Source organism: Vanacampus margaritifer, chromosome 3 (assembly GCF_051991255.1).
Source record: "Vanacampus margaritifer isolate UIUO_Vmar chromosome 3, RoL_Vmar_1.0, whole genome shotgun sequence".
In the NCBI taxonomy this organism is placed as follows: domain Eukaryota; kingdom Metazoa; phylum Chordata; class Actinopteri; order Syngnathiformes; family Syngnathidae; genus Vanacampus; species Vanacampus margaritifer.
The window spans coordinates 2,012,231-2,031,527 of NC_135434.1; the positions used below are offsets into that span (position 1 = coordinate 2,012,231).

The 19,297-nt window shown below is 41.9% G+C and overlaps 2 protein-coding genes across 4 annotated transcripts; one reads left to right on the forward strand and one right to left on the reverse strand.

Moving 5' to 3' along the window:
* The first annotated feature begins 287 nt into the window (after window positions 1–287).
* Window positions 288–14,864, forward strand: odf2a (outer dense fiber of sperm tails 2a). Of its 3 annotated transcripts, none has more exons than XM_077560605.1 (17): window positions 288–723; window positions 1,210–1,308; window positions 1,394–1,521; window positions 1,973–2,096; window positions 2,403–2,534; window positions 3,884–3,961; window positions 4,120–4,191; window positions 5,051–5,167; window positions 6,206–6,331; window positions 7,192–7,301; window positions 9,155–9,290; window positions 9,384–9,494; window positions 10,396–10,644; window positions 10,822–10,922; window positions 12,200–12,488; window positions 12,656–12,804; window positions 14,000–14,864. In XM_077560605.1, exons 1-16 carry the CDS (start codon window positions 625–627, stop codon window positions 12,800–12,802), a joined length of 2,118 nt encoding a protein of 705 aa, XP_077416731.1. In that variant the 5' UTR covers window positions 288–624; the 3' UTR covers window positions 12,803–12,804; window positions 14,000–14,864. The 3 variants fall into 3 exon arrangements, with proteins under 3 accessions (XP_077416731.1, XP_077416730.1, XP_077416729.1); XM_077560604.1 differs by having other exon boundaries at window positions 290–723; window positions 3,887–3,961; window positions 10,396–10,656; XM_077560603.1 differs by having other exon boundaries at window positions 292–723; window positions 10,396–10,656.
* Window positions 13,893–19,186, reverse strand: ptgesl (prostaglandin E synthase 2-like). The gene is made up of 7 exons (XM_077560690.1): window positions 18,447–19,186; window positions 17,549–17,758; window positions 17,401–17,456; window positions 16,197–16,349; window positions 15,144–15,344; window positions 14,641–14,758; window positions 13,893–14,431 (listed from the first exon to the last, which is right to left on the reverse strand). The coding sequence occupies exons 1-7, from the start codon at window positions 18,744–18,746 to the stop codon at window positions 14,291–14,293; spliced, it is 1,179 nt and encodes a 392-aa protein (XP_077416816.1). The 5' UTR covers window positions 18,747–19,186; the 3' UTR covers window positions 13,893–14,290.
* Window positions 19,187–19,297: the final 111 nt, after the last annotated feature.

A 19,297-nucleotide genomic window follows, 5' to 3' on the forward strand; every position in this document is an offset into this window, starting at 1 on the left:
AATATATCAATGTTCATAATCATTGCAAATAAACACTCACCAAATCAAGTAAATATACTTAAACAACAAACTAAAAGATAAATGACCATAAACAAAATAAAAACATGCCAATGGTCACGAGTAAAACATTGAACGACCATTTCTCCTTCGTTATATGCGTATGTGAAGCATGACGTTATGTTTTGATGCTACTGCCACTTCCGGAATAGCACGCGCGCTTATTTGAACCGCGAAATTTGATTACTATAGAAATACTCTAACTAAAATTCATCCCAAATTCTTGTTTTTAAACTGTCTACTGGCTGCGTTTTAAATCATTATCCGTCGCTGAGTGTAGGAGTAACTACGGGCAACAGCGCTCAAAACGCACCTCAGCCAATCACTGAGCCTGATTCTTCAACTCAACCAATCAGAGTGACCGAGTGACCAATCAGGAGGCGTTGGTTTGTCGCTCCAAACACCAGTCTGCTCGATGGAAGAGTTTGTTCGTAGTTGTGTTACTTTTACGTTTGAAAAAATGTCTTAAGTGGTCGGATAGTGATGTTTTTTTCTTGAGAAAATAATCTGGGAGGCTGTTTCTTTTGGTGAAACGCGTAATGAGGCTGAGTTTGAGATCGGGAAGTCATGAGAACGAGACGTTCTCCTCCTCCGGTTCACGTCCACGTAGTGGAGAGCACTCCGGTGCACGTTCACATGAGAAGGAGCCCCAGCAGGACCCCGCAGGTGAATAGAAATGAAGACAACACACATTTTATTCGCCGTTATTATTTTTCTTTGTTACGCAACTAAATTGCATTCATTTGTAGTTTGTTTCTACGCAAAGACCAGGTACAGTGCTAGTTTACTGGTCTAGACAATGCCAGACTAGACTAGTCCCTTGGTAGCGTTGACTATCACTATACAAGACTAGACTATGATAGATTACTATAGGAGAGCATGGTACTCGTAGATTAATCCATGCTGGACTACACTCTTACTAAACAGACAATGTTAGCCTAAACTATTACTATACAACACCTATCTTGACTATGCTCTAACTTTTCCAGACTATTAGACTAGTCTATACCAAACTTCGATGTTAGAATACACTATGCTACACTACACTGTTCCTCTATCAATTTAAATAAAATTTGACTTGACTATTACGGTGCTAGACTATCCCAGGATCAACAATTACTGTCCTAAACCATGATTGTATTTGTTGTGCAGGAGAGGAGCAGAGACATTCAGGCGAGAGGGGATCGTGGGAGATCGGCAGGCCGAGCCCCTTGGATCCCTCCCGGAATCTCGTCTTGCAGACGGGATCAGGTCTCACTCTTTCATGTTGTTTAAACATTGGTATATTTTATGCATATGTCTTATATGTCTTGCGTTTTAATGTTCTGTGTTTAAGAGAAGCCGACTGCTGCCAGAGAACGTCCGGCGGGAAAGTGACGAGCAGGACGACGACAACGCCACAACGCTGAGGAAGAACCTCAGCCTGCTGCTCAAAGAGCAAGAAAGCAGCCAGCGTTCAAACAAGTAACACTCAATAAACAAAACACCTCCCGGTGCTAGACTGCAGGATGCTACAATACACTGGAATTAATGAGAGCAACCTGAGCTTGACTCGGCCACAGGCGTATACCACACTATTATACGACAGTATATTATTTAAGAATGTCATGAATCTAATGGATAAGAAAATGACGATACGAGACTATGCTAGACGATTACTTTGCAAGAGAAGACTATTCGTATTCTAGACTCTGCTAGGCTATTAACAGACTACTACTGTATTACATTTGATTATCCTAAACTTCACTAAACTGGACTCAAACGAGATGCCAAGCTATCAAAGTGCTTTACTGAAATGATGCTTAGAATGATACTATGTTCGACGACGACTCTACTAGGCTGGACTCTGACTAGACTACGCTAGTTCTATACCAAACATGCTCTAAGCTCTGAACGAGCTTTGTCTGTACGTCAGAGGACAGGTTCCGTCCTCGGAGACGAATGTCCTGCTTCGGGCTCTGGTGGAGGCGGAAGTGGATGGCGTGGCGGTTGCCAACATAATGACCTCCTTCAAGGAAACCCTGGACGGCCTGGCTAAGGTAATTTATCATCCGGCAAAAAATCCGTTTGCACCACTAGCCAACAAACCTTTCGATGGCATTTGGCCGAGGTCGAGTGGTTGAGAATACACAATAAACAACCCGGATGGTGATTTCAGTCTTCTTTTCAATCGCTCTAGTTAAAATGTGTGACTCATCGGTCTAAAATGATATGTAAGATAAACTGCCCGGGTAAGTTGTCACTCACTTCCTGCCACCCGGAAGAATCTTGGCTCCTATCGTTTACAAACATTAAGAAAAGGTCGGTGGCGGAGGACACTAACAAGATGACGGTGGACTCCGCAGGACAAGCGTCCGTCCCGGCTTCAGGCGTCCGCGCTCGCACGGCAGCGGCAGCTTCTCGTTGAGAAGATGGAGATCTTTGACAACACCAACCACAGCCTCCGGGACCTCCTCAGAGACTGGAGTCATCACCAGGTAAAATCAATGCTTTCGAGGCAGAAGGTTCTAGACTATGCTAGAAAAAGGTCAGGTTGTGCTAAACCACTGCTATTACTGGACTACGCTATGTGTACTTGAGTGGTAGACCCGACTATTACTTTACTACACTGTATATATTATAGTATAGTTCACAGTTGTAGCGCGCCAGCGTTAATCGATTTCCATAACAAAATAGGGACAATCCGTCGCAGTTGCGAGCGTTGGTATTATGCTAGACTCGACTTTTATTAGATGACGCTATACTGCCCTGGACCAGACTAGTCTATGATAGACTAGATAGCAAGGCTATTATTATGATAGACGAGGCAATACAAGATTATTAATATACAGTACTAGACTATGCTATATTATTGCTGTACAGGAAATAATACTATGATAGACTAGACAATTCAAGGCTGTTAGTACACTAGACTATGCTAGACTATTATTCTGCTGGATACTGCAGTAAGTACACTAGACCAGAGGTGGGCAATCTCGGTCCTCGAGGGCCGGAGTCCTGCAGGTTTTGTAGGTTTCTCACTTTCAACACAAGCTGATTCCAATCAACAGGATCGTTATCAGGCTTATGCAGAGCTTCCTGATGAGCTGATCATATATCAGCTGTGTTGGAGAAGGAAAACATGCAAAACCTGCAGGACTTCGGCCCTCGATGCCCACCTCTGCACTAGACTATAGTCTAGCTCTTTGACTGCCAAAAACGTTAAATAACGTTTAGTAAAATCCTATGGAGGAGTGCCAAAGACGTTAAAAGACGTTTGTTTCAAAACAGAGGTGAAACTAACCATTTTCTATTGTGGATTACTGAAAAACGGAATAAGGTAGAAACAAACTTTTTTTTTCTGATGAAAGATGAGAGTCCAATCTTTTTTTGGTAGTAAGTGTGTTTCCATAGTCCAAATACATCATTTTCTATGGACCTTGAAAGATCAGTCAAAATGCTTAAAATCGGCTGGCACCCACGGCATCCCTTTTCTGAAAACGTCTGGCAGTCAAAGAGCAGTAGTGGGCAATCTCGGTCCTCAAGGACCGGCGTCCTGCAGGTTTTGGAGGGTGTCCCTGCTGCAACGCAGCTGATTCCAATCAACAGGATCGTTACCAGGCTTATGCGGAGCTTGCTGACGAGCTGATCATATATCAGCTGTGTTGGAGAAGGGAAACATCCAAAACCTGCAGGACTCCGGCCCTCGAGGACCGCGTGTGCCCACCCCTGGTCTAGTGTATGGTAAAGTAATAGTGCAGTTCACTCCACCATTACTGGACTAGACTATGCTTGACTAGACTAGTACTAGTACAGTAGTACTGTATGTGTCCTTTTGTCCTTTTAGCAGAGGGAAGCCGAGAGACACTGTGAGGAGAACGAAGCATTCAAGAAGAGGCTGGCCGACGTCGAGGCTGAGAATATAGTGAGGACAATAACCAACGCTACAACCATGCACTAACTACTATAACCATCACCATAACCATCTCCACCCCAACCACAATCAGCACAATTACGACTCTCACCTCGCTATACAGAATGTCACAATAAAACGGATGCTTTTGACATTTTTGTGTCCTCCAGAGACTTGTGTCCAAACTGTTCAGCAAGGAAAAAGAAGTTTCTCAGCTCGCAGAGTCTTTGGAATTTGAGAAGGTCCGCAGATACCTTATTAGACTCGACTATTGCTATGTTTGACAGTCCAATAGTACTACACTCAACTTTGACAGACTAGACCAGAGGTCCCCAACCCTGGTCCTCAGGGACCGGTATCCAGCCTGTTTTCCATGCCAACACAGGTGGAGATCGTTATCAGCCTTCTCCAGAGATTGCTGATTAGCTGATGATATGAATCACCTGTGTTGGCTGTGGGAGGCATGGAAAACAGGCTGGATACCGGTCCCCGAGGACCAGGGTTGGGCACCTCTGGACTAGACTATAACTATACCAGATTAATGCTATACTTAACTAAACAATACTAGAATATAGACTATGACAGACTAGACCATTACTAGATTAGACTGTAAATCTAGACTATTAACTCTTTGACTGCCAGACGTTTTCAGAAAAGGGATGCCGTGGGTGCCAGCCGATTTTAAGCATTTTGACTGATCTTTCAAGGTCCATAGAAAATTATGTGTTTGGACTATGGAAACACACATACTGCCAAAACAAGATTGGACTCTCATCTTCCATCAGAAAAAAAAAGTTTGTTTCTACCTTATTCCGTTTTTGAGTAATCAACAATAGAAAATGGTTAGTTTCACCTGTTTTGAAAAAAACGTCTTTTAACGTCTTTGGCACTCCTCCATAGGATTTTACGAAACGTTATTTAACGTTTTTGGCAGTCAAAGAGTTAGTATACCACGGTGTGATACACCAGATTATGATAGACTATACGGGACTGGAACAGACTTGACTCTCCTTGAATATGAATCGACTCTTAATATGAATAAACTCTACTAGACCCCTGCTAGACTGCAGCATCTGTTAACTCGCTGTCTTCCATTTTCAGGACCATGCCAAGACCACGGAGGAGCTGTCCAGGATCCTGGCGTCTACTCGGGACCATTTGGAGTCTCAGCTCAGTCGAGTGCAAGCTGAAAAAGTCGCGATGGCTGCACAGTTGCAGGTCTGCTTGCACACTGAAGTGCAAAACAATCACGCGCTAGACTATGCGAAACTATAAAACGAAGACTACGCTATGCTATGGTGTACCAGGCAATCCAACACAAGACTTGATGAGATTAGAATCCTCTACACCACCCAAGACTGTAACATCCTTTGGATAAAACCTGATTGATTTGCGACTAAATTGACAAACCTACAATATACAAACCTAGGATAGACTAGACTACAATTGGCTATGATGTGGAATGATAGATTTATTTTACTAAATGAGACTATTTCTAAATTAGTGTATGATGTCCAATTAGCCTACACGATGATAGACTACATTATTACCATAGTATTACTAGGTTATTTAATTTGAGACTAGACTATTACCATACTAGAGCAGACTATGATAGATTAAAATGTAATCATATAAAGCCATATTATTCCCAATTTGACTACCATGTAACCTTGACCTGGGTTGGCAATCCTGGTCCTAAAGCGCCGCAGACCTACTCTTACGTGCTTTAGACATCTCTTTCCTCCAACTCAGGCGATTCAAATGATCAGCTCATCAGCAAGCTCTGGAGAAGCCTGCTAACTCTTTGACTGCCAAAAACGTTAAATAACGTTTCGTAAAATCCTATGGAGGAGTGCCAAAGACGTTAAAAGACGTTTTTTTCAAAACAGGTGAAACTAACCATTTTTTATTGTTGATTACTCAAAAACGGAATAAGGTAGAAACAAACTTTTTTTTTCTGATGGAAGATGAGAGTCCAATCTTGTTTTGGCAGTATGTGTGTTTCCATAGTCCAAACACATAATTTTCTGTGGACCTTGAAAGATCAGTCAAAATGCTTAAATCGGCTGGCACCCACGGCATCCCTTTTCTGAAAACGTCTGGCAGTCAAAGAGATAAACAATCCTCACCTGTGTCGGAGGAGAGAGCTATCGAAAACACCCCCCCGTGACCCCTGTCCCAGACTATGGCAAGCGCCACTATGCTAGGCTAGCCTCTCACCATATGCTAAACGGAACCCCTGTCCTCTAAAACCAGCGCCTGCAGCAGACCTACGAGCAACAACGGGGGAATAACGATGAGGCGGCCCTGGCGCTGCTTACCCAGCATGCCGAGCGGGCCGAGGAGGCCGCCAGGCAGATGGGCGCCCGACTGCAGGAGAAGGTAGACAAAATCCAAATATCCTCATCTAGGATATATTAGGGTGCACGAAATTATCCCGGATTGTGTCGTTATAAACATGTTATACGCGGTTCCATCCTCGATTCAACTCGATTGTCAAGTCCGTGACAAACTCGGCTATACAAGACTAGAATTTTGGTGTGACAGTTTGTGCCGCACTACATTATTTAAATTCTAGACTACACTGTTAATGTACTCAATTATCATGAGAAGACATTATTACTAGCCTATTATTATTCACGACCCCTGTGGTAGTTTGGACTATTACTAGATTTGAATATGCTAGGCTAGACTGTTATTATACCAGATTATTTTCGACTGTGCTAGACTATGCTAGGCTACGTTCGCCGATTGTTATTCTTGATTCGATTTACTACACGAGACTATTAATAGGCTATCTTACTTTTAGACTAGACTATGAGTACACCATGCCTAAACTAGTCTAACCTATTATTGTACTATGCTATACTATACTAGATTACTGTACAGGACTATTCTTAACTAGACTATTACTAATTATGACCACGCTAGATAACACTGTTACTGTACTAGACTATATTAATAGACTACATACACTATATTAAACTGGATTACTATTATGGACTATTACTACAACAGACTACTATAAGAAACTATTACTAGGCTAGACTACAACTAAACTATTGCTAGTTTACCCTAAGCCGCACTGTTATTACTGCTCCAGACTATTAATAGACTCCACTATTATCAATTTGGCAGACGACCCCGGTCTGCTATGGCAGACTACGCCGTTACGTCACGAGTCTCGACTTTTCACTCTTACAAGACGAGACGATGCTAGTTTGTCGCCGATGTCTTTGAAGGAGTCGCAGCTGGCGCAGGCGTTGTCCACATGTAGCGAGCTGCGTCTGCGCATGGCCAAGGAGGCCACGGCCAGAAGTCAGCTGGAGGACGACGTCGCAGCGCTCAAATTGTGAGTACGCAGTGCCGGACCATGCCAGGCCGTGTTTTAACTCTTTGACTGCCAGACGTTTTCAGAAAAGGGTGCCAGCCGATTTTAAGCATTTTGACCGATCTTTCAAGGTCCATAGAAAATTATGTGTTTGAACTATGGAAACACACATAGTACCAAATGAAAGATTGGACTCTCATCTTTCATCAGAAAAAAAAGTTTGTTTCTACCTTATTCCGTTTTTCAGTAATCAACAATAGAAAATAGTTAGTTTCACCTCTGTTTTGAAACAAACGTCTTTTAACGTCTTTGGCACTCCTCCATAGGATTTTACTAAACGTTATTTAACGTTTTTGGCAGTCAAAGAGTTAATGTACTCGACCATGCGGCATTAAACCAGACAAGATTGCAACTATACTATCCTGCTGATTGAACAATGCCAAATATACAGTGCAGTATATCGACTAGTGTAGTAGAGCAGACTACGTTACACTTTATGAGACTTTAATAGGCGAGAGTTGGATGTGCTGTGGGACGCTAGACAGTCCAACACAACTCAACAACAATCGACTGTCCATTTTCTGTAAATGAGACAAGATGGATTGTGCCAGTCTAGACTTTTACTATAATGGGCTGTCATACATGTCAACCCTAATTTGGTCCCACCTGTATTACAAACCCATAAAATCCTTATTTTCCCATAAAAATCCTTATGTCAGTTTTATCAATACTGAAGCTGTTTCATGCAATAACATTAATCTTACCTTACTTTCTTTCTTATATGAAGACATTGACAGTATCTTGTTCCAAATGACATTTTATTGCACAAAGAAAAAACAGATTTCTAAATATCACAGGGACGGTTGACTTTTTTGTTGCTTCACATTTCTCTCGTGCAACTTTGATTTCAAATGTTCTTTGACGTCGTAAATGCCAGATGCCGCAACCTTAGTGTCCCGTCAACAAAGCGAACATGATGCATCCTCTTCTCCAAGTTTTGACGGACCAATTACCTTAAATAAATCCGTCCATTCTGAACGAAAACGTCCGGTGTATCTTGTTTTTTTTGGCCGGCCTGTCCCCCATTTTCTCAACCACTGCGAACGACTCGCAATTTTCGCGCTAACACAAATTTCTTAACTGCGCATGTCAGGAAACTGTTAGAAGTCTCGCGCGATAGACGAGATTTTGTGACCGGTTGTTGTTTAAATCGAGCTTATGCACGCGTGTAGCACGTAGCCGACAGTAAATACTAAATACATTTAAAAAGGGTAAGCAATATATACTAATATTATTATTTTCATGAAAACAGTTAAATCCGTATTCATTTCCAAATACGCCCGTATGCTTTTGCAACACTTAAAAATCCGTAAGAAATACGGACAAACCTTATGGGTTGACATGTATGGGCTGTACTAGACCCGACTTGTCCAGACTGGACTGGATTAGGTTACAGTTTGGTATGCAAAAATAGCCTATCCTAGACTACACTCTACTGTACTAGAATACACTGTTGCCATAGTAGACAATCACAGCAGGGTACTGTCCCTGTCAGTTCACTTTCTACAGAGTACCAGAACAGGCTGTGCCTGACTAGATTGTTCCTAGATTGTGCTTGACTAGAATAGACTGCGGTGGACGACACGGTGCTGGACTATATTGGATTGCAATAGACAAGGCTCCACTTGACTGTCTATCACCTTAGTAGACTGTGCTAGGCTAGACTATTATGCTAAACAGATCTAAGCTAGGCTATTTAGGAGTAGACATTGTTTCCCCTCTTTAGAATCCAGCATGCGAGAGACTATGCGAGGCAAGACCATCCCCATACAAAACTGCGCTAGACTAGACTGTCTTTGACCTTCTTCCGCCAGGCAGGTGAGCGAATGGAACGCTCGGCATCACGTGGCCGATGAGCGAAGTCGCGGCGAGAGGGAGGAGCTCCGGGACCAGCTTCACCGTCTGAGTGCCCAGAACGCCGCCATGGCGCTAGACAAACAATCGTTGCAGGTACGGGACATCACATAGCATATGGCAAAGGCCCCCACCCCCCCCCCCCACCCCACCCACAGGTGAGCCGCAAGGGTTTGGTTTTTCCTGCAGGCTCAGGTGACATCCGGCGAGGAGAAGCTGCGAGGGGCTCAGGAGGAAGCGAGGCAGTTCAGGGCGTCGTACAAAAAACAGGAAGCTGTGTTGGACAAATACAAGAGGAAGGTATGCTACGTCGATCTGGCAGACTTGTAGCATGTTAGCATGCTAATGTAAGGCAAAAGTAAACTGTCCTAAAGTAGACTTGCGATACTAGACTATGCCAGACCAGCCTAATACAATATTCAACTATGACAGACTATATAGGACTAGGGTGTAGTCCTAACCTGGATGAACCAGTCTATGATAAACCCAGGGATGTGATTTTTCCGCTAATTCGCGGAATTCCGCTTTTTTTATCTCCAAAAATAAAAATTTTAAATTTCCGTTTTTTTTTTTTTTAGTAGTTCATTGTGTATGCACATGACTCCGACAGATCACATCTTCTGCTATAACAAAGACATTTGTGGTATGCTCTAATATGAGTTACTTTTCATTTGGTCATGATACAATTATTTGTTCATGAAATTTGAACTCTTCAACATTATTTATGTGTTAACTTAGTAATCACATTAGTTAGATATGATGATATTCTCAGTGATAGTTTTTAAAAGCAAAGGCAGTCCAATGTTTTTGAATGTGACTGATTTTGAGTTGACTAAAATGGCCATTTTATATGGGATAGTTCAATATACATTGAAATTTTATGCTGTTGTTTTGTCTATTTCTTTGTCATGTGAGTGCATTGAAAGTACTTAAAAACACGGAAAACCCATGAGCTCCGGGAAGCCCCCCCTTGTCCCCCCACCAGGGCACTGCCCTGGACCTAGCTGGGTGCCGGCGGCCCCCAGACCCCCTGGCTAAATTTTCAGATAATTTCACTTTGGTCAAATCACATCCCTGTAAACCTTAACCCATCCTAAAATTCACTCAACTAGAGTAGAGCATGCTATTCGAGATTGTCTAGGACTGGAATGACAACGTAGACGAGGCCATCCTGGCCCAAACTGATTGCGACGTTGGTCAGGCTCAGCAGGCGGACCTGGACTGCGAGGAGCAGCGTCTGAAGGTGAACGAGGCCCAGCTGGAGGCTCGGGAGGCCTTGGCGGCGCAGGACCGGGAGCGCGAGCGGCTGAGGAAGGAGCTGCTGCGCCTGCGCCAGCTGGAAGCGCTTCCCGAGCGCCTGCGCGAGAGCGAGCAGCAGCTGGCGCAGGCGCAGCAGGAGGCCGATGATCGCCAGAGGAGGAGCCGCGAGCACGACGCTGCCCTTGCGCAGGTCAGGCACAAGGTACCTGAAGGATGGACTTTCGAGGCCATTGTACTTTGGCCATTCTAGATCTTTTCAGGTCTAATCGGAATCTGTGTATTTTGTAGACTTTTTTTTTGTTTAAAGTAGATTTTTGGATGATGTAGAAATGTTTTTTTTTTTAAATTCATCTTTGTTGCCCTTCAGGTGGAACAACAAGGTTCTCAGCTCGAGGCATTTCAACGTAGGAAAGTGCTGCTGCAGGAGGAGAACAACGTCCTCAAAGAGAAGATACACAACCTGGAAAGGTAACCACAATGTGCTGCTGCCATTTTCTGCCAGCGTCTGATACCTTTTAGATCAGGGACGGGCCCAAAATAAGAAAGTCAACACACAGTGAAAGCTATTTATCTTAATGTTAGATTTTCACAGATTAATTAGTTAATTAATTATAAATTTAAATAAAAATATATCATATAAATATTTTAAATATGCAAAAAAAAAAAAATGCTTTGTGTGTTAGGGTAAAAAAAAGTCAAATAATTAAAAAAAAAAAAATACAATAACTACTGGGATTTTTTTTTTGGAATAAAAATATATAAAAACATTATAGGTTATACTCTTTAGTTGAAGGGATACTTCATTCATTGAGACATTTTTAGCAGTGAAAAGTATTTTTTATGTACAAATAATACCTTTAAAAATAACTTTTTCCACTTGCGGTCGACTGAAGATGACCTCACCTGTGCTTGAGGAAGTAGTTAACGACCAATCATGGCTCACCTGTGAGGTCGTCTTCAGTCGATAGCGAGTGGAAAAAAATTAATTAGTTTTAAAATATATTAATTGCACATGACGATAATAAAGTTATCAAATTAATTCTGGACAAATATGAACTTTTTATTGCTGGAAATGTCTCAATGAGTCAAGGATTCCTTTAACTCTTTGACTGCCAGACGTTTTCAGAAAAGGGATGCCGTGGGTGCCAGCCGATTTAAGCATTTTGACTGATCTTTCAAGGTGCACAGAAAATGTTGTGTTTGGATTATGGGAACACACACACTACCAAATGAAAGATTGGACTCTCATCTTTCATCAGAAAAAAAAGTTTGTTTCTACCTTATTCCGTTTTTCAGTAATCAACAATAGAAAATGGTTAGTTTCACCTCTGTTTTGAAACAAACGTCTTTTAACGTCTTTGGCACTCCTCCCTAGGATTTTACGAAACGTTATTTAACGTTTTTGGCAGTCAAAGAGTTGAGGTGAAATAATTGTTAGCTGTGTTTGTAGGGATTAAAAGTGAAGTCTATTAATACAAACTTTAAATAGCTATGCTAGTTATGCAAAATTAGGAAATATCTTTAAAAATATTAACATAATTGGTAAGTGAGCTGGACAGAGTCAGAACAAGTTTAAAAGTAACTAAATAAAGATCAGGGAGAAAAAACGACGAAACCCAAAAGAACTAAATGAATTAGCTACGTGAGCGCGGCATGATTAAAAACAATACGAGCAATGTGGGAAAAAGTCATTTCAAACCCAAATCAAAAATGTCAAGGCGTGTGCGTGTGACCCCCCCCCGCAGTAAGCTGGAGTCCATGCGTGTGGAGAACAAGGAGATGTGCGAAGCGCTCACCCTGAAGGAGGTCAGCGTGCTTAGCGTGGAGCAGCAGCTGGAGCACAAAAGCCGCCAGAACGCCGTCCTGTCCCAACAGCTGCAGCAAACCCTGGACGACGCCCAGCAGCAGGCCCGGCAAAGCGTGGAGAGGGTCCTGGACAAGGAGCGCAGGTCGCAGTCCAAAGCCCTGGACCTGCAGGAAGAGCTGAGCCGGGCCCAGGCCCAGCTCAGCCAGCTGCACCGCAGCAAGGAGGAGGTGACCGCGCGCGCCGCGGACTCCGGCACCGCCGCGGGACTTTTTAGTCTCTTTTTTTAGTTAAGATCGTTGTTGAGGTCATTGCGGTAGTTGTTCAGGTTGATGTGCGGGTGGAGCCAAGTCAGGGTTGGGAGGGGGACGACTCGTGACTGGTTTCCTTTGCGCAGATGGAGCGTCGCTTCCAGAACCAGCTGAAGAACCTGAAGGAGCGTCTGGACCAGTCGGACCAGACCAACCGCAGCCTGCAGAACTACGTGCGCTTCCTCAAGACCTCCTACGGGAACGTCTTTGGAGAGCCGTTCGTCCCGAGCTGAAGGCAAAACACAAAACACAAGCTTTCACTTTGGTTCGAATCGCAAATAAATGTGTCCACGTGACACTTTTGATTTCATTTGCCGTTATTTTCTTCATTGCATTTATATATACAGCATATAAATATATATAGTGTGTATATACGTACATATATATAAATCTATATTATATATATATATATATATATATATATATATATATATATACACACACAGTATATACAGGGATGTGATTTGACCAAAGTGAAATTATCTGAAAATTTAGCCGGGGGTCTGGGGGCCGCGGAGCTCATGGGTTTTCCGTGTTTTTAAGTACTTTCAATGCACTCACATGACAAAGAAATAGACAAAACAACAGCATAAATTTTCAATGTATATTGAACTATCCCATATAAAATGGCAGTTTTAGTCAACTCAAAATCAGTCACATTCAAAAACATTGGACTGCCTTTGCTTTTAAAAACTATCACTGAGAATATCATCATATCTAACTAATGTGATTACTAAGTTAACACATAAATAATGTTGAAGAGTTCAAATTTCATGAACAAATAATTGTATCGTGACCAAATGAAAAGTAACTCATATTAGAGCATACCACAAATGTCTTTGTTATAGCAGAAGATGTTATCTGTCGGAGTCATGTGCATACACAATGAAATACAAAAAAAAAAAAAAAAAATCGGATTTTTTTTTTGGGGGGAGATAAAAAAAGCGGAATTCCGCGAATTAGCGGAAAAATCACATCCCTGTATATATATATATTCTGTATATATATATTTATAAGACATTTTGTAAAAATATAATGGCTACAGCATGTTAAAGCTATGCAAGGTTAGAAAAAGTTAGCTATGTCGTGGGAAAAAGTAGAAGAAAATCTAAACATTAAAATAGCTTTTAGCTGAACAGTTGGGGGGAAAAATGCATTAATATTTGTATTTTTTTTTTGAGTCCTAAAATAGTCATCCAAAGAGTGCAGTATATAGTATAAAATACAGATTTGAAATGAATTTTTATGAAGGAATTCTTTAAAGCTAATCTTTTTCAGTTTGTTTACATGTAAGTATTGAATAAAAAAAAAAAACACATGAAACCACATTCTTGTCTTTATTGAAGCTTTTTACAAGTACACACATGAATCCTGCATTTCAAGTACATTTGTTTGCATTATTAAACGTTTGCATTTCTTTGTACTTTCAGACAAAGACCAACTCAAGAGCGCCTTCTTATGGCCGCGTCGCCATCCTGCATCCCGGAAGCTCAGCACAAGAAGAAGAAGTTAACACTTTTTCTTCAGTTTTTTTCTTTTTCTTTTGTAACTCGTTAAGGAATACAAATGGAACTTTTACAGCCGTTGACATGAACCGTAAAAATGGGCCGTATGGAATATTGACCGTGACTGCAATTTTCCAGAACAAAAGCAGTTAAGGTCACGTGAGCATCCAGAAGTCCCCGCGTCCTCCGCGAAGCCGTTTTTGGTGAGCAGCGCGGTTACCGTGACGACTGTGAGCGTCCATCGTGGTTGCGCGCGGCCTCCTCCATGCGCTGGTACCACGGCTTGACTTTGGTGTTGGCCATCATGTCGTCGAAGGCCTCCAGGCCCTCCATCACGCGCAGCACGCCGAACACAGCCTGTCGAGGCGAGCAAGCGGCAAAACTACAAGTGAGATCGCCCATTTTTTAACAATCGTTTTTTTTTTTTTAATGGGTTTTTAAAATAGGCAGTGGGCCTGATTTATCCCATCTGGAACTTTTCGTACCCCCCCCCCCCCCCACTATAAACATGGTTTGACTGTAAATTGTCAGGTGCGCGAAACGGCGCCATTGTGGTGTCTCCTCACCAGGTCGGCCAGGTTGGGCTGCTCTCCGCCCATGAACTTCCTCTTCTTGCCGACGGCCGCCACCCAATCGTTGACGGCCTTGTACAGGTCCTGACGCACGTCGTCCTGAAGGTTGTGTCTGCAATTAATCCATTTGCTTGCATGAGCACAGTAGAAATTGACACAACTAGGCCCCAACTTTTTTATTTTTTTTATTTTTTAAATAAATACAGATGATTAAGATATTTGGCAGATTCTGATAATTTTTTGGAATTAGTCTTTGATTGTTTTTAACTTTACAACAAAAAACAAGAAATCTGCAAAAAAAAACCATGGGGAATATTTGAATGCCATTATTGTAACATGTTTGCGTATATAAAAAAATAAGGGGGTGGGGGGGGGGGTAACACAATTTTGAAAGCGCTTATATAAATGTTAATTGTCGGGACCTTGACACAACCACTAGCAATCTTCAACAGTCCAAAAAGTCACAAATAACCCCCGAACTCAAGCGACTCACTCACCGGCTCTTGAGGCGCTTGGCGATGACGAACATGGCGGCGGCGCCGACGTACTTGGCGAAGAATCCCTCCAGGGTGCCGAACTTGCCCTCGCGCACGATGTAGTCGAAGGACGCCAGGGCCTCGCCGGTGCTGCGGTACACGTTGGGCGAGATCAGGTGCACCAGCCAGTTGTCGGCCCACTTGCGCCACTTCATCTCCTCCCTGGACGAAAACATGGATCACGTCAGCAACATGCTAAAGGCGGTCAAATCAAAGGAGGCGGGATCTGATAGGAAGTGTGTGTTTACATGCATTTGTGTGTCTGAAAAAAATTTAATAAATGGGAATAGCTATGTTAGGAGTTAAGAAAAAAATAATATTACAAAATATCTATATTAACTATAGAAATATAGTTTAAAAAGATGTACATTTAAATTAAAGCTTAATACAAAAATATGTAATTCGATTTGGTATTTTTAAAAAAAGATCTTAAAAAAAGCTAACAACTCAACTGCTAAATGCAGCCTTCTTTTGTGTCAAGTGTCAAGCTTTGATGCCTTACTTTGATGCAAAATAAAAAATTATTTTAACTCTTTGACTGCCAAAAACGTTAAATAACGTTTAGTAAAATCCTATGGAGGAGTGCCAAAGACGTTAAAAGACGTTTGTTTCAAAACAGAGGTGAAACTAACCATTTTCTATTGTTGATTACTGAAAAACGGAATAAGGTAGAAACAAACTTTTTTTCTGATGAAAGATGATAGTCCAATCTTTCATTTGGTAGTATGTGTGTTTCCATAGTCCAAACACATACTTTTCTATGGACCTTGAAAGATCAGTCAAAATGCTTAAAATCGGCTGGCACCCACGGCATCCCTTTTCTGAAAACGTCTGGCAGTCAAAGAGTTAATAATGGATGAAATAATCCTTATATTAATCAATTCTAAAAAATATTCAATAGTGATAGCCCTATCAATTATGGCTGAATATTTTTTTTAAAGACGCTCCGGTAAAATGAAGGTAGATGAAATGTTAGCTTAGCGTCGCTACATAGCTCAGCGCCACTTGTCTTACTTCTGCATGCCTTTGTCGGGGTAGACGGCAGCCGTGTCGTCCTGGCTGAGCATGAGCCAGTACTTGTTGTTGTACTCCGTCACCTCCTTGCCGCTGTCGTTCACCGACTTCATCTCGGGGTAACAGTTCACAATGTCCGACATGCTGGAACCCCTGAAAAAAACACGCACACAAAAAAATCCCAGGGAGTTTGCCAAGATCGCTTTGGGATGTCCGGTTTGTTGTCAAAATAACTGGCAAGGTAGTTGAGGTCATGGTGGTCTTCGAGGTAGTTGTTGAGATAGTTGTCAAAATTGTTGCCAAGTTTGTAGTTACGGTGGTTATCAAGGTAGTTGTCAAGATATTTGGTGAAGGTAATTGTTATGGTGGTTGTTCAGATGTTTGTCAAGGTAACTGTGAAAGTAGTTAAGATGGTTGTTGTCAAGATATTTGTGAAGGTAATAGTTACGCTAGTTGTCAAGAGAATTATTCATCTAGGTTTTAAAGTAGTTGTTAAAGTTAGTAATGTAGTTGTCAAGCTGGTTATTTTAATCTAGTTAAAAAAAAGTCAAGAAAATGGTTAAGTTAGTAACTTAACAGGTTTTAGGGTAGTTAAGGTTGGTAACATAATTGTCAAGGTATTTAGTTGTTAAGGTTGTTGTTAATCCTAAATTAGTTGTCAAGATAGTCAAGAAAATTGTTAAGATAGCTGTCAATGTAGTTATTAATATAGACGTCACATAGTTAAGGTTGGTAATGTACTTGGCAAAAGCTAGTCAATGTAGTTGTCAAGTTATTAATGTTAGTTGTTGGGGTGGTTGTCAATTTGGTTAAGGTAGTCAAGGAAATTGTTAAGTTAGTTAACAGGTTTTAGGGTAGTTAAGGTTGGCACTATAGTTGTCAAGGTATTTATTTAGTTGTTAAAGTTGTTGATGCTAAGTTAGTTGTCAAGATAGTCAAGAAAATTGTTAAGGTAGTTATCAATACAGATGTTACGTAGTTAAGCTTGGGAATGTAGTTGTCAAGCTAGTTATTTATATAGTTGTCATGGTGTTAATGGAGTTGTTAAGAGGGATGTTAATGCTAAGTTAGTTTGCAAGGTAGTTGTGAGGATGTCATCAAGAAGGTCAAGATAATTGTGAAGCTTGTAATTGGTCAAGGTCAAGGTAGTAATCAGTGCAGTTATGAAGGTAATTAATATAGTCGTTCACATAGCGGCGCTTACTTGCTGATTAAGTAGGACTTGAGTGAGCTGATGATGACGGACGAGTCGTTCAGTTGCTGCAGTTTGATTAAAACAAACAAAAGAAAGTTGACACCCACAGACAAATCGTAACCACTAAAGATGCTTTCGGGTTAGCGTGGGGCGGTACCAGGTGCTCGTCCACCATGAGGATGGGGACCTTGCGGTAGGCCGACCACTTGATCTCCCGCCGCATGACCGGGTTGACCTCCACCACGCGGTAGGCCAGGCCGTGGTAATCCAGGAAGGCTCGCACCTTGCTGCAGAACGGACACGTTTGGTACTGGTATAGCGTCAGGGACGGAGATGCCGATGGCGAAGGGCCTTCTGCGGGGGGCGCCTGAGACACATAAGCAAGCGTGCTTTCAATTCAACTGAGCAAGATGGAGCTCGTCAGTGCAAGAGTGGTTTTTCAGTTCAAATGTCACAAAGGCAAACTATTTTAACTCTCGCAGTTCTTCTTGGCGTAACTTTTTTTTTTTTGGGGGGGGTCCTCTGCTTTTTTGGTCAGATCCTATTGGTGAAACTGACCTATGTTCTACTGCAGATTGATTAGTAAAGAGCGGAATAGCTGGAAATATGGAGAACTCTGCTGGTAGTGAATTTGTTAATAGCTATTTACCAACATAAAATATAAATGTGATAAAAAAAAATATTATGGTACAGTAATGAACAACAGCAATGGATAAAACAAATAAACAGTAACACTACTGTTTTTCTAGTCTTGCTGACACAATTGTGAGGATTATTTACATAATTTCACTTTGACTTAATATTACTATACCAAAGTAGTGTATATTATGTTTTATTCTCTGCAAAAATCTTCTCTGAAAAACAATTTTTTAAATTTTATTTCGTACTTATGTTGTCCATAGTAGAATAAAACGAGAAAGTTCATTTCACACAACTATAAATAGTAGAATCACAGAAACTGATAATTTTGCAATGGTGTCTTTTTTTTTCTATACTATTCCGGGATAGTAATCAAGTCGTTACTCCTTCCTCTCCCCGGGCATGAGGCATCTCACCTGGGCCAGCTGTCGCTGCTGGGCCCAGTAGAACTTGACGGTGTGGTACAGCCCCACACCGCCGCCGAGCAGGAAGGCGCAGCTCAGCGCTCGGTTTCCTCCACCACCCCGCAGGGACCACAGCAGTCCGGAGCGGGATCCTGGTCCGCCGCCGCCGCCGTAGTAGTAGGACCTCCGGGACACATGGGAGCCCACGTTCCCCGACGGGAGGGCGACGGTGCCGGGTCGGCGGAGCGCAGGACTCTCCAGAATCGTCCAACCGACCTTAACCAGCGATCTGGCGCAGGCCGCCGCCGCCATGTTGGATTTACATAAAGTCCCACAATGCCCTGCGATCAGGTTGCGTGGTTACGCTTGCCCCTCAAGTTAATTCGGCTGGGATAAGCACCGCCCACCCGTGACGTCATAGGCACGTTTACGCAATTTTCCACGAGTTAAATAAAATAAATCAAAAAAAAAAATTATATACTATATAATAAATAATATATTTAAAAAAAAAATTAAAATGCAATTGAAGTATTAAAAATGAAATGTTATAAAATTAAATTAAATTATTAAAATTCCATACATGTAATGAAAGCCTAATTGAATAAAGGATGAATAGTTTAAAACTACTACTTGGCATATAGCGGGGATCCACTATTTAGTCAGGTGACGAAATGCACAGAGCCTAACACCCTCTATAGTTGTGTAAATAAAAGGCCATAAGGCAATAAAAGAGCATACAGTGGCCTGGAACTTTGTGTAGTAAATATTAATAAACATCCTCGCCACAAAGAAATAATGTAGCCCAGCTAACTGCGATGCGTTCCATGCCCCTCCGGATTTTCTACCGCTTTCCACATTGTACG